Below are 15244 nucleotides of genomic sequence, written 5' to 3'. Positions count from 1 at the left end.
CCTAAAATCATGAAAATCACTGTCATGGATTAAGAGTTATTTTGTCCACAAGATTGTATGCCACATATATTATAACACATGGAGGGTGGTTCTGACAGGTAAAAAGATCAAGATTTTCGTAATAGACTAGGGGTTTTGGGTGCCTCCAATTTTTGGTTATCCAGCTAGACCAGAGGTCGACAAACTTTCAGATGTGGTGTGCCGAGTCTTCATTTATTCATTCTAATTTAAGGTTTCACGTGCCAGTAATACATTTTAACGTTTTTAGAAGGTCTCTTTCTATAAGTCTATATTATATAACTAAACTATTGTTGTATGTAAAGTAAACAAGGTTTTCAAAATGTTTAAGAAGCTTCATTTAAAATTAAATTAAAATGCTGATCTTATGCCGCCGGCCCGCTCAGTCCACTGCCAGCCTGGAGTTCTGTTTACCCAGGCTGGCAGTGGGCTGAGCGGGGCCTGTGGCCAGGACTCCAAACCTGAGGGCGGGGATTCAGGGGTCAGGGCAGAGGGCTGGGGGGGGTTCAGGGCAGAAGGCTGGGTGTGGGGGGGGTTCCAGGGTCAGGGCAGAGGGCTGGGGGGTGCAGGGCAGAAGGCTGAGCGTGTGGGGGGGTCAGGGCAGAGGGCTGGGTGTGTGTGAGGGTTCAGGGCAGAGGGCTGGGGTGTGAGGAGGTGCAGGGCAGAAGGCTGAGTGTGTGTGGGGGGTGGTGGTTCAGGGGTCAGGAAAGAGGGCTGGAGTGTGCAGGGCAGAAGGCTGGGTGTGTGTGGGGGGTTCCAGGGTCAGGGCAGAGGGCTGGGGGTGGGGGGGTTCCAGGGTCAGGGCAGAGGGCTGGGGGGTGCAGGGCAGAAGGCTGGGTGTGTGTGGGGGGTTCCAGGGTCAGGGCAGAAGGCTGGGTGTGGGGGGGTTCCAGGGTCAGGGCAGAGGGCTGGGGGGTGCAGGGCAGAAGGCTGAGCATGTGGGGGGGTCAGGGCAGAGGGCTGGGTGTGTGTGAGGGTTCAGGGCAGAGGGCTGGGGTGTGGGGAGGTGCAGGGCAGAAGGCTGAGTGTGTAGGGGGGGTCAGGGCAGAGGGCTGTGCGGGGGGTGGTGGTTCAGGGGTCAGGAAAGAGGGCTGGAGTGTGCAGGGCAGAAGGCTGGGTGTGTGTGGGGGGTTCCAGGGTCAGGGCAGAGGGCTGGGGGTGGGGGGTGCAGGGCAGAAGGCTGAGTGTGTGTGGGGGGTCAGGGCAGAAGGCTGGGGGTGTCGGGGGGTGCAGGGGAGAATGTTGTGGGGGGGGGTCAGGGCAGAGGGCTGGGGTGCTTGGCTCATAGGGGTGCTCCCAGGTCCCTGCCCTGAGCGGCTCAAGGCAGGGGGCTGGAAGGGATATGCCCTGTTCCACCTCCTTCCCCAAGGCCCGATCGCTACCTCTCTGCCTTCTCTACAGAGCTGCCTGCATGCTGCTGCTCTTTCCCCTCCCCCTCGCTAGGACCCTCAGCTGTTTGGCAAGGGAAGGAGAGGGGAAGGGGCAGGAAAGCACCACACTGGGGGAAGAAGGGCGGTGAGGGGGAAACTTGGCTGCCGCAGGACCATGCCTTCTGCCTCCTGCCCCCGCAGGGGAGAGCGGTGGGCGGGGAGGCTGAGTGGGGCTGGGGGCCGGGACCGCGGCAGCGTGCCACTCAAAATCAGCTTGCGTGCTGTGCTTGGCATGCGTGCCATACGTTTCCGACCCTTGAGCTAGAGTGACTTTAAAACAGCCTGATTTTCTGAAAGCGCCAATCACCCACCCTCTGAAAATTAGACCTACTTAAAGTGTCTCAGGTGAAAACCAAGGCACCTAAAATCACCAGTCTCTTTTGGAAATCTTGCCCAAAAAGTCATTTTTGACCAAATTTAATAGGGAAGGTTTTACTAAATAAATAATCCTCTTAGTTCATGATTTCAATTGTATGCAGATATATGGAATTATGTGATAAAGCCAGACCAGTTAAGATTCATTAACAATCAAATAGTTATGAGATGCATTAAAACTGCTCTTCATTTTCCAGACCAAATTCTTACCAGCCCTTGGTTTCAGCAATCACACCAAAGGGCTTCACATGTAAAAGTGAGGCTTGAATTTGGTCTATTTGTAATGATAAAAACTTATGAACAAAAGCACATACACATACACCCTCTTTGCCAGGGTCCAAACCAGTGCTTGGGAAGTTTGGAATGCTAAAGAATACAGTTCAAATTATATAGATGTTTTACACAGGATAAAAATACACCACTGAGATGAGACTGGCCAAACAAACCTAACATGGAGAACTCAGTCTGCAGAATACCATGAACAGGACAATTTTATCTTTCCTGTTTATTGGTCTTCTCGAATAGATACTCCCTACTTGGTAGTCTAGTCCATTCCTTCATAGAGGCAGGCTCATGCAAACTCCTCACTTCGACCACAACCCTGCAAACTGATTATACCCTTGTGGAATCCCACTGAAGTCAATGGGCACGGGTCTGCCCTTATGAATCCCACTAACCTGGTCTTTGGGCCAGGTTCTAACATCAGGGAGAGTGAACACATAAAAAAGGTGCCACCCGACATTTCAAATTACTAATTACATACTTTAAAATTCATTGTACATATTTATTTTGTACTTAAAATAAAAACACAAGAATGATATTGTTTTACAACTAAGTGAGCCCACTTGACAAGTTTTATTGTCCTTGGGTCTGGTTTCCATCCCCTCTCCAACTGTTGCAGCTGTCTGGAGGTGCTTGCCTTTCACCCTTTCCTTATTCACATCTCATTCATTCAACAGGGCAATTGATTAAGGGGTGGGGGGAAATCTTAGTTTATTCCTAGCAAAGAGACATTTTTCTTCTATCTTATTCTATCCTTAGGGGCTATAAGATTATATCAAGGGCAATGCAAAGTTTCTACATGAGGCTTTGATACAAAGTTTTCATATACCAAGGCTCATCAGTACAAGGGTTCTATATGAGGCTTTGATACAAAGTTTCATGAAAACAAAGGTCACGTGGGTAGACTCACTACAAGGTTATATGAAGAAGCACAATGTAAAGTCATATGAAAATTATCAGAGATTTATCTACGGAAGCCCATGATTGGGGAATCATGGGGGGAGCTGGCTGGTTGGCCCTGCTGCTCTCCTGTTCTACAGGAACAGAGGTGACTCTAGGTACCAGAGCCATCAATCCATCACCTCTCTCCAGTGTGCCATTCAGTCGAAAAAAAACAAAAAATTTTTAAAAAACCTCCCAAGTTCCATTTACTGCAGCAAAATGTCTTCAAAAGATCAGACAATGGTATTACCAGTGACATGTGCAGAATATCAACTACAAACCCATTCGGGAAGGCAGTGAGTAATTCCAAGTGGCTGAAGGCTTAGTGCAGAGAGGCAAGAGAGATGCCTGACAGCTCAGATTGGGTATCTGGGTTTTATTGCTGGAGCCTACATTGTGCATAAAAGAACCTGTGGTGAGGGGTGCTAGGGAGCACCCCACCAACCCAGAGATGCAGGGAGACTGCGTGATATGTGAGAGGGATTCAGTGGGGACCAGGCCACCTTCTGTGCCGGCGTGGGGGAGGGGACTGATGCTAGATGTAATTTTTAGTGAAGGGGGGGGGGAAATCAGATTCACTCATCTATGGGTGTAACCATTGGGTAGGTTGTGGTGCCCCCTAGTGGCGGGTTCCACTTACTCACAGCCAATCAGGTTGTTCCCTTGGCTCAAGGGAGTTGGTACTTGTGGGGCTACAGGTCCAGGGTACAATCTCTGTGGCAGGGGCTATTGTAAATACAGCATTTAAAGCAGCCAATCCTGCTGCTGCTAGAGAAAACTCAGCTGCCATCTTGGAAAGCATAGGGTGCAGACATGAGCTCTGGAGCATTTCCCATTCTTTAGGGGGCATCTGCATCTTAGGGTATGGGCTTCTAGATAAGGCAACAGACTGGGTCTTGGGAGATGTTGGTTCAGTTCCTGCCTCTGCCACAGACTACCTGGGTGGCCTTGTATGAGTCACTTAATCTCTTTGGGCCTCAGTTCCCTATCTTTAAAATGGGGATAATACTTCATCCTCTGTCTGTTTGGAGTGAGGGGACTGTCTCTTACTAGCACAATGGGCCCTCATCTAGCTGGAGCCTCCAGAAGCTACCTTCCTAATACCAGAAGGATTTTTTTCAACCGTATAAGCCTCCTTCCATAAAGGTGACCTGAATGAGTGGAACAAGAAGGGATCAGATGGGGTACAATCCAAAACTCATTTGCCACTTGTGGTTGTTTTGCATGTCAAGTCATATTTCTGCATTTTAGTGTCCAGACTATATGGAGTCTCACGATATTTTTATTGTTGTACTTTTTAGCCGCCTCTGCTAGTTTTAAGAGTTCTTCTCAGCTTGTAATAATATGAGAAAATCAAATTCTCTTCCAACTTGAGAAGAAAATCAGGGGCCTTATCCTGTATTTTTTGTGGAACCAAGACTCCGTTGAAATGTATGAGAGTTCTGAGTGCATGGAGAATGTTGGATTGGGTCTGAAATGAAGGAGTGACACAAATCCCCTAACTGAACACCTTGAAAATACAAAGAGACTAATATAAATCATGAGCTTTTGACTGGGGTATGGGGTATGTTTCTTCTAAGACTGCAGAGAAACTGGACTGCAATAGAGAGATCAGCTGTGCCTTGATATTTTCTGATATGTCAGAGATTTGGTGGATAACTGTGTTGTCCAACACCAGGATTACTTTTAACTTCTCTGCCGCACTGTCACCAAGCATCGTCCTGCAAATGTCAATTGCAGCTGGGAGAACCAGTTTTTCCCCAGTTGTGTAAGGCTTGTTATTCTTGGCAATATGGTATGCAACTTAATACAATGCTTTTAAAGCACTTGCAGGGGTGGAGACCACATTTTTCATTGTGTTTTTTTGTTTATTAATTTCTTGTAGCTTTCATTTGGAAAATATCTCTGTTCTTTCCTACCAGATCACTATGTTTTGTTTCCACCTGGCCCGTCCTGACTCCACCCCCTCCCTGCCCCTACTGGATCCCTCCCCAAATCCTCACCCTGGCCCCACCTCTTCCCCAGCGTGCCATGTTCCCCCTCCTCCCTCTCCCTCCCAGGCTTGCCGCAAATCAGCTGTTTCACGGCCCAAGCGCTGGGAGCCAGGAGGAGAAGCAGAACGCAGTGGCACGCTCAGGGGAGGAGGCAGAGCAGAGGCAGAGGTGAGCTGGGCAGGGCGGGGCAGGGATCAGGGAGCTGGGCTGCCGGTGTGTGCTCAGGACCCACCAATTTTCGCAGTGGATGCTCCAGCCCCAGAGCACCCAGGGAGTTGGCACTTAAGGCTCCACTTTTGGAAAATGTGGTCAGTGGGGGAGCAGCCACTCCCCCTGCTCCCCGCCAGCTGTGCTCCTGCCATTAACAAGATGGGAGGTATGGTACCTAAATCAAGCTAGCTAAAAGCCCGACTGGTCATTTGGACAATTCTTTGATTCTCCCTAGCCTCATATTTTCTGTGAGAACATCATTCAGCCTTGAGTATTAAAGGCACTCTTTGAAACCAAATTTTTGTCTATGTGCACTGAGATTGCTCCAGAGTTCTCAACAGCTCTCTCTTGCTACATCTGATATTGGATGCAAGAAAAACAGATGGACAGCAAGAGCAACATTGGATGAGTAAAAGTAACTCTGGAAAGCTTATTTACTTTAGGTACACAGTGAAACAACACTTTGATTTCAAGTAGCCTAAATGAGTAAAAGTGTAATCATTTTCTTAGTAGGGCCACCCACAAGCACAAAGTGTTATTAAATGTGATAATTTGCTGAAAGCACAGAATTATTATAAAATCAGAGTGATGACTGATTTATCTTCAGTGTTGCAAAAATATTTTGCCCATTCTTATCAATTCCAACATGAGATTCAAGACTGTAATTGGTTTGACACTGCTTATCTAAATATTTACAGTATATCAAGCCTTTTTTTTTTTAAAAGCAAATTAGTTTCTGATAAGCGAACATTTCTTGGGAATTACTTCTGACTAATTTTAAAAATTTTCTGGCAGCACTGCTTGATTATCACAGCTCATAGTTACATCCAAAAAATATCCACATCCTCTGTTCTCCAAGGTACTGGTTTAATGCACAAGCTTTCTATTGCAGGAGATGTGGATTCAAATTTAGATGATCCCCTTTTGATTAACATATTGTGCACAGTCAGAGGGTAAGAGGTTTTCCATGGTACCTACTGCACTACACAAAACTTAAGCATAATTAAAATATCTCCTTGCAGTCTGAATCATTTATAGGATCATACTGGTGCTGCTTTGTCTCGAAATTTTTTTATCACTGTTACATGACAAGGAGAGTCACTTTCTTCTAATTCTAAATAAGTAGAATTACCACAATCCTACATTCTCTCTGCCTCAATGAAGAGCATCTGACTAGGACTTTCTCCAGACCCATAGAATCATAGAATATCAGAGTTGGAAGAGACCTCAGGTGATCATCTAGTCCAACTCCCTGCTCAAAGAAGGATCAACCCCAACTAAATAATCCCAGCCATGGCTTTATCAAGCCAGCCCTTAAAAACCTCTAAGGATGGAGATTCCACCACCTCCCTAGGTAACCCATTCCAGTGCTTCACCACTCTGAGTGAAAAAGTTTTTCCTAATATCCAACCTAGACCCGCTCCACTACAACTTGAGACCATTGCTCCTTGTTCTATCATCTGCCACCACTGAGAACAGCCTAGCTCCATCCTCTTTGGACCCCCTTCCCAGCCCTTTCAGGTAGTTGAAGGCTGCTATCAAATCCCCTCTCTTCTCTTCTACAGACTAAAGAAGCCTAATTCCCTCAGCCTCTCCTCATAACTCATGTGCCCCAACCCCCTCATCATTTTCATTGCCCTCCGCTGGACTCTCTCAATTTGTCCACATCCTTTCTGTAGTGGGGGCCCAAAACTGGATGCAATACTCCAGATATGGCCTGACCAGTGCAGAATAGAGGGGAATAATCACTTCTCTCTGTCTGCTGGCAACGCTCCTACTAATACAGCCCAATATGCCGTTAGCCTTCTTAGCAACAAGGGCACACTGAGACTCATATCCAGCTTCTCATCCACTGTAATCCTCAGGTCTTTTTCTGCAGAACTGCCACTTAGCTAGTTGGTCCCCAACCTGTAGCAGTGCATGAGATTCTTCCATCCTAAGTGCAGGACTCTGCACTTGTCCTTGTTGAACCTCATCAGATTTCTTTAGGCCCACTCCTCCAATTTGTCTAGGTCACTCTGGACTCTAGCCCTACCCTCCAGCGTATCTGCCTCACCCCCCCAGCTTAGTGTCGTCTATGAACTTGATGAGGGTGCAATCCATCCCATCATCCAGATAATTAATGAAGATGTTGAACAAAACTGGCCCTTGGGGCACTCCACTTGATACCAGCTGCCAACTAGACATCAAGCCGTTAATCACTACCCATTGAGCCCAATGATCTTGCCAGCTTTCTATTCACCTTATAGTCCATTCATCCAATCCATAGTTCTCTAACTTGCTGGCAAGAATACTGTGGGAGACTGCATCAAAAGCTTTGCTAAAGTCAAAATATATCATGTCCACTGCTTTCCTCATATCCACAGAGCCAGTTATCTCATCATAGAAGGCATCAGGTTGGTCAGGCATGAGTTGCCCTTGGTGAATCCATGTTGACTGTTCCTGATCACCTTCCTCTCCTCCAAGTGCTTCAAAAATGGATTCCTTGAGGACCTGTTCCATGATTTCTCCAGGGACTGAGGTGAGAATGACCAGTCTATAGTTCCCCAGATTCTACTTTTTCCCTTTTTTAAAGATGGGCACTATATTTGCCTTTTTCCAATCATCCAAGACCTCCCCCAATTGCCATGAGTTTTCAAAGATAACTGCCAATGGCTCTGCAGTCACATCAGCCAACTCCCTCAGCACCCTTGGATGCATTGCATCCAGCCCCATGGACTTATGTATGCCCAGCTTTTCTAAATAGTCCTTATCCTGTTCTTTCACCACTGAGGGTTGCTCACCTACTCCTCATACTGTGCTGCCCTGTGCAGCCAACTGGGAACTGACCTTGTTTGTTAAGACCGAGGCAAGAAAAGCATTGAGTACTTCAGCTTTTTCCACATCATCTGTCACTAGGTTGCCTCCCCCATTAAGGAAGGGTCCCACACTTTCCCTGACCTTCTTCTTGTTGCTAACATACCTGTAGAAACCTTTCCTGTTACTCTTAATATTCCTTGCTAGCTGCAACTCCAATTGTGCTTTGGCCTTCCTGATTACTCCCCTGTATGCTCGAGCAATATCTTTATACTTTTCCCTAGTCGTCTGTCATAATTTCCAATTCTTGTAAGCTTCCTTTTTGTGTTTAAGTTCACAGAAGATTCCTCTGTTAAGCCAAGCTGGTCGCCTGTCATATTTGTTATTCTTTCTGCACATTGGGATTGTTTGTTCCTGCATCCTCAGTAAGGCTTCTTTAAAATAGAGCCAGCTCTCCTGGACTCCTTTCCCCGCATATTAGCATCCCAGCAGATCCTGCCCATCAGTTCCCTGAGGGAGTCAAAGTCTGCTTTTCTGAAGTCCAGGGTCTGTATTCTGCTGCTCTCCTTTCTTCCTTTTGTCACGATCCTGAACTCGCCCATCTCATGGTCACTGCTGCCTAGGTTGCTACCCACTTCTACTTCCCCCCAATTATTCCCTGTTTGCAAGCAGTAGGTCAAGAGGAGCATGGTCCCTAGCTGGTTCCTCTAGCACTTGTACCAGGAAGTTGACCCCAACACTCTCCAGAAACTTCCTGGATTGTCTGTGTATTGCTGTATTGCTCTTCCAGCAGATGTCAGGGTGATTGAAGTCTCCCATGAGAACCAGGGCCTGTGATCTGGAAACTTCTGTTAGTTGTCTGAAGAAAGCCTCGTCTACCTCATCCTCCTAGTCTGGTGAGCTATAGCATATGCCCACCATGACATCACCCTTGTTGTTCTTGCCTCTAAACTTAACCCAAAGACTCTCAACAGGCTTTTCTCCAGTTTCCAGACTGGAGCTCTGAGCAATCATACTGCTGTCTTACATACAGTGCAATTCCTCCACCTTTTCTCCCCCGCCTTTCCTTCCTGAACAGTTATACCCATCCCATGACAGTGCTCCAGTCATGTGAGTTACCCCACCAAGTCTCTGTTATTACAATCACATCATAGTTCCTCGACTGTGCCAGCATTTCCAACTCTTCCTGCTTGTTCCTGCGTTCATGTACAGGCACCTAACATAACAAGCCGATTGTCCTATTTTCTCAGTATGAATCAGGAGGCCTCCCCTGTTGGACCCTCCTTCTTGTGTTTCCTCCCAGTATCCCACTTACCTCTAGGCTTAGGTTTCCATCCCTCGGCGAGCCTAGTTTAAAGCCCTCCTCGCTAGGTTAGCAAGCCTGCCTGCGAAGATGCTCTTCCCTCTTTTCGTTAGGTGGATTCCAATTCTTCCTAGCAATCCTTCTTTCTGGAACAGCATCTCCTGGCCGAACACCATCTGTGGAACAGCATCTCCTCTCTCCAACACCATCTGTGCAACCACACATTTACCTCCACAATTCGATGGTCCCACTCGGGCCTTTTCCTCAAACTCCTTTATTCTTTTTCCCAGAGCCACGTAGTCTGCAGTGACCCACTCAAAGTCATTCCTGGCAGTATGATTGGTGCCCACATGGAGAAATAGGAAGAGGTAGCAGTCCGAGGGCTTGATCAGTCTCGGCAAACACTCCGTCACATCCTGAATTCTGACTTCAGGCAAGCAGCACACTTCTCAAGTTTCCCCGTCTGGATGGCAGATGGATGACTCCATCCCCCTTAGGAGGGAGTCCCCGACCATCACCACCCATCTCCTTCTCTTGGGATCCATCCTACCTGGATTCCTGATACAGACTGAAAGATGTCCCCACAGGTCCAATCCCTTAGGGGATCAAACTAATTAAGAGTTGAGGAGAATGACTATATTTTTCAGTGGCCAAACCAGAAAAAAAAACTGGTTCCTTGCAAACTGGAACTGAATTTGTTTTGGTTTTTCCTTGTCAAAATGACAAAAAAAAATTTTTTTGTTCGAGTGAACAAAACATTTCAAAAGTTGTTTCGAGTGGACATTTTCTAAACAAATGTTGTTTCAAAATGACATTTCATTTGCAAAATATCGTTTTGAAAGGATGCGTCAAAATGGTTTATCCTGAAAACGTTGGGGGAAAAAACCCATCCTGACTTTTTTTCCAGTTGAAAGTCTTTGCCAAATTTAACCCAAATTCCCAAACTTGCCAGTATAATGAAAAGTGTGAAATATTTTTTACACAGGGATGTGTGAACCTGTACAAGACAGAAGAGGAAAGCCCAAATTTCAGCCACAATCTTGAACAACTCCCTTTTCTGCTCCAATACGTCTGTTAGTCTATAAGGTGCCACAGGACTCTTTGCTGCTTTTATAGATTGAAATAGTATCTCAAACTCCTCCCCAACCCCCAAGAGGCCTGTTGGCTTCACTTAGCTAACATTCTTCTACAGTTTGCAGCAAAGGTTTGGCCATATATGCTGGCTCAGTTGCTATCTTAGTCCCAATGAGTTCTGGGGCTTCCTAGCAGCCACAGGGATGGGAGAGTACAATGCATTCTAGGACACATAAGATCTAGGGCATGCTTAGATATTAAGTTTAAATATAGCCAGAATACAACATTGACAGTCAGCATTGACAGAGACACACCGTGGTCCAAAGTTCTCCCTTGCTTTAGGGCATAAAGCTGTCTTAACGCAGGCTATGCCATGCACAGGCTAACATGCTGCAGAACTGAGCTCCACAGTGATTTTCTGTGCAAGAACATGTGGCAGTGGATATGGGCAGGATGAGTACATGATGCTGTTTGAGCAGTAAGCCACATCCCCTTCTTCCCCTGTACTATGCAGTAGCTGCCACAGTCCACATGCCTGAGAGCTGCTATGGGATTGGGTGGATGAGTCTGTTTGCACACAGAGTATAGTTCATGCAGATAGCTATGGAAACATTTGGACTAAGACCCAGGTCTCCTGATACCGAGTCACATGCTTTATGTTACCCCAGGCTTCATTCCATGGGGTCACTGTGAAGCTTCACTAAATCAGAGAAATTCAGATAAACACCTAAACTTATCAAAGCTTATGTGAGCCAAACCTTTGAACCTCTTGAACTTTGTCCATCACTAGTTTCTAACTAGAATACTTGGTCCTGTGGTTACTTAGACTCAAATAAACACTTCCCCTTACCTAGGAGATTTTATACACTTATATGTTGAATCACAAAAGGAGGGTTGTCTCCAAATGTTTTAATGATTAAATTGTTAGTATAACTGAAATTGTGTAGCAAACTGTAAAGTGTTTTGGTCAATCCATTTTGTGGTCTTTAGCAATGTCCTATTCAGGGCTTCTTCCTTGCAAGCACAGGTTGTACAACATATTGATTTTCTGCAAGTCACATACCTATGAAGTCCTAGATTAAACAGCAAAATATATTTAGTTGCACTGCTTTGAAAAACAGTTGTTCATATAAGAGCTCGTTTCAAGGCTGGGTAGCACTGAAAACATTTAAATGTGAAATGGAGAATTCAGTGAGCTATGAACTTAATATTCATTACCCTGGCATTTCAGGATCTACAGGAGCTGTAACTTTAGTACATCTTTGGATACATATTTTATATGATAGCAAATAGCTGTTAAATATAAGCAGAAGAGGACAAAATCCACTCAGAAGGAATCATTCATAAATAATGTTTTCACGTAGACAAGTGAGAAAAAGAGGTCATGTTGGGATTACCCAATCAATAATTCATGTGGTTAATGACTGAATTATCACATCAAGCATAATGAATGGGCATTTTAAAATGAACAATAAAGCTTTATTTTACTGTGATAATCTAAACCATCTAAGTATGAGAATCATCTTTAAAGCACTGCAGATAGCTTAACAATACTTACATCACTTTCATGGCCTTCTCGCAGATTGTACGTGAGATCATGCTGAATGTCTTCTACAAATTTGTGAGCATACTCTGGGTAAAGATCGAGCACTTCAAAGAGTCCTTTGAGGATAATGCATTGGAGGTCACAGTAGGTTAGAGCTTTAACATCTGCATTTGTTTTAATAACTTGGTCCTTAATTGAGAGGTTTGCTCCAATTAAATCTCCTTTACCTAAAGAAAAATATGAAAGTTATTTCAAAAGAATAAATACTTGACTCTTCTGCTGAAACTTAAAGGTCCATTTAATGTTAACTGCTAAAACTTAAAAGCCTGCTGCTGCTACTGCACAATTTCATTCCTAACATTTTAAAGACATCCATGATCTGATATTTAAAAGCTTTCTCGATTTTTGCAGGTGCAATATTACATCTGCACCTACAATTGGTGGAAGGTACAAATGCTAATATCCAGATGTGTAACTACCTTCTTGAAGGGAGCAATATAGTAATTAGCAATACAAATTAAGTATTTTCATCAGCAATTAGTGACAGGTGCAATTTTGTGTCTGAAAAAGTAGAGGCTCATTCACAGACCCTCTGTTAGAAAGGAGTAAAATTGACAAAAGTATTCATAATAAAAAAGATGGCTCTAAGGAAGCGTTCTTTTAAATATATATATTTACTTAAAATGTGCATAGTGAATGATTTGCAGTGTATGGTGGCTATGTGTCATTGTATACCTTACCGGTGTATTGTTGCAAAACTGGGGATTCAGTTAAACAAAATTCCTGACTGTCAATAAAAAAAACAAATTGATTCTCAAGCCATTATACCTTCAGATATAGGCACAACTGCCTTTGAGTCGCACATGTATTAAAGGGCACAACTTATCCTGAGAGCATGGAAATTTTATGGTGAAATGTTCAGAATTATTTGTACTATAAGTAAAAGACAGTATTTCAAATTCGAAATGCCATTCAGTTGGTAATTCCAAATGGATATTGCACTGGAATACTTAACTTAAAAGTTTAAAAAAAACCCATCCCACTAGAAGTTGCTTAAAGCTTTCTTTTGCTACTGCATCTTCACTGTAAAGATCGAGATGTTACAATATTTTGCTTTCACAAGTACCTACAGTAAACCCAGTAGGGACTGATCCACATTTACATAAGATTATGTTACACGGCTCTGACAGCATAAAAGGGCCCTAAATGCATTTTAAGAATGGAGTAAAGTGCCCTTAGTGTAAATGGTAATCAGGACCAATTGTGTTTATGATCAGAATGGTAAACATAATAGAAGATACAACACACCAATGCAAATATTTTGCTATGATTTCACTGCATTATGTTCTAATGGCAACAATATAAACTAAGCAAACTGATATGTTGACTTTGTGACTGATATCACCAGCTTTTCAGACTAGATTTTCCTGGTTATATTCCTGAGAGGGCAGGCAAGGTGTTCCAGTGGCAGCTATATAAATAAGGACACTAGTTAAAAAGCTATTCTGAATTTACGAAAACTGCTTTCAAATATACTAATCGGAAATTCTTCAGGTGTGTGAACATTTTAGTATGATGAATCTATAAACCATCTGGACTAGATCTCATAGTTTAGGACTTTTAAATATAATAATAATAATACCAGCTGGGAAAAAAGTACAATTTATCTTACAAGATTACTATATATTCCTTTTCAAGAGCAAACATTGTAGACAGAATGCGGAAGACACAACTGTCACAAAAATAAAACGAGCAAGTGCAGGGTACACCAACATTTGCCATTTAAACGGATATCATATAAGTCAGTCTAAGCAGCTCTTCTCTTTTCTGACTGGAGAACAGACTTGCTTGTGTGGATTTATGTGGAGACATCTGTTTGATAATAGCTCTCTGTCATTGCAGCCTTATTCACAAATTAATTTGGTTGATGGAATGATTTTTTGCCCCCAAACATTTCTGGCTAACCTTTTAAAACATAAATCTAAGACGTATATTTAAACAGCATGTCATTTCAGCATTAAAATATTTTTCTTTACTTAAAGACTCCATATTCATGATTATAAACTGATAATATCAAGAGGAACCAAAATAAATAGCTATATTGTATTAAATTATCTACTGTTGTATTAACTGTATTGTATTGCTAATGAAAATGTATCAACAAACTCGAAGACCACTCTATTGGAATTACAAGTAGAGTATAAATTATAGGCCATAATTTATAAATTAGACCAGACAATAATCCACTGTTTTACTAATGAATTTGTCTCCTGGATTACTTCACATCAACAGAGTATATTCTCATTCCGGCAATTAGGTTTGATGTATACATCTGCTATTAGTGTTAATCAGACTTAATTGAGGAAGTTCCCATTCACTGTGATGAAACTTTCATCCACGCGGTTATAACTCTGTTTTCTAATTATGATTTCATACAGAAATCCTCTAATCCTTTGGTGTTGTCTCTATTGTGCAAAGTTTTGATTAATATTTTCAGAAATTCCTAAGAATGGAAGCACTAATGATACCTTAATTCCACTCTGGGCAATTCTTGACCTTTTGTTATATTTAAGCTTATCATTTCTCTACACGCTATTTTATAGCATTGGTTTAGCTCAGCCAATAAATGCTAGCCATTTTTAAACTTCCTAATTACAAATGAGTAATGTCCGGCGTGGCTTGGATTCTCAATTTAATGGAATTAAAGGGTTATAAAACAAACAAAAAGAAATGTATTATAGTTATTTTCTTGAAAATACCTAACCCCTAAATGTACATTAGTCATAAAGGAAATTCAATTATAAAGACTAGAGATCAGTAATGTCAAGGGTCTAACACAGTCCAAAAAAATAGCAAGTAAAGCAGAAACTAAATATTGGTTGTATTGTATGACTATTCAAGGCTGGGACACTTAGAAATGTAAGAATATATTCTAAAATTACAAAAGGGGCTTAACAACCCGCATTAAATAATACTTTGCACTTGTAGCACCTTTCATCTGGAGATATCAAAGTGCTTTACAAACACTGAACTAGAGAAGTCTGATGGGTCTGATCCAAAATCCACACTAGTCAATGGAAGTCTTCTCATTGACTTTAATGGGCATTGGATTGGGCCTCATTACTGCAATTACTTGAGACATGAGGTGGTTAACAGGTGATTTGTCCATGGACATATAGCAAACCAGTGGCTGATCCTAGAATAGAACCTATTTCCACTCTCTGTTCTAGCTATTAGCGTCCCTGAAAGCTGATAGCAAGACTCTTTTTAACTC

General features: G+C 43.2%; 2 protein-coding genes across 2 annotated transcripts in view; one reads left to right on the top strand and one right to left on the bottom strand.

Annotated features, from left to right (window-relative positions):
• LOC127044053 (uncharacterized) overlaps positions 1-15244 on the top strand; it is a 449887-nt gene that overhangs the window by 51024 nt on the left and 383619 nt on the right. The window lies entirely within an intron of this gene.
• KCNH8 (potassium voltage-gated channel subfamily H member 8) overlaps positions 1-15244 on the bottom strand; it is a 355845-nt gene that overhangs the window by 57470 nt on the left and 283131 nt on the right. Inside the window, exon 12 of the mRNA XM_050938322.1 lies at positions 11983-12197. Within this exon, the coding sequence (XP_050794279.1) occupies positions 11983-12197 (215 nt within the window). The remainder of the gene's footprint in view (positions 1-11982; positions 12198-15244) is intronic.

The sequence above is a fragment of the Gopherus flavomarginatus genome, chromosome 2, assembly GCF_025201925.1.
Source record: "Gopherus flavomarginatus isolate rGopFla2 chromosome 2, rGopFla2.mat.asm, whole genome shotgun sequence".
NCBI classification, from domain to species: domain Eukaryota; kingdom Metazoa; phylum Chordata; order Testudines; family Testudinidae; genus Gopherus; species Gopherus flavomarginatus.
This window is presented reverse-complemented; position numbering and strand designations above follow the sequence as displayed.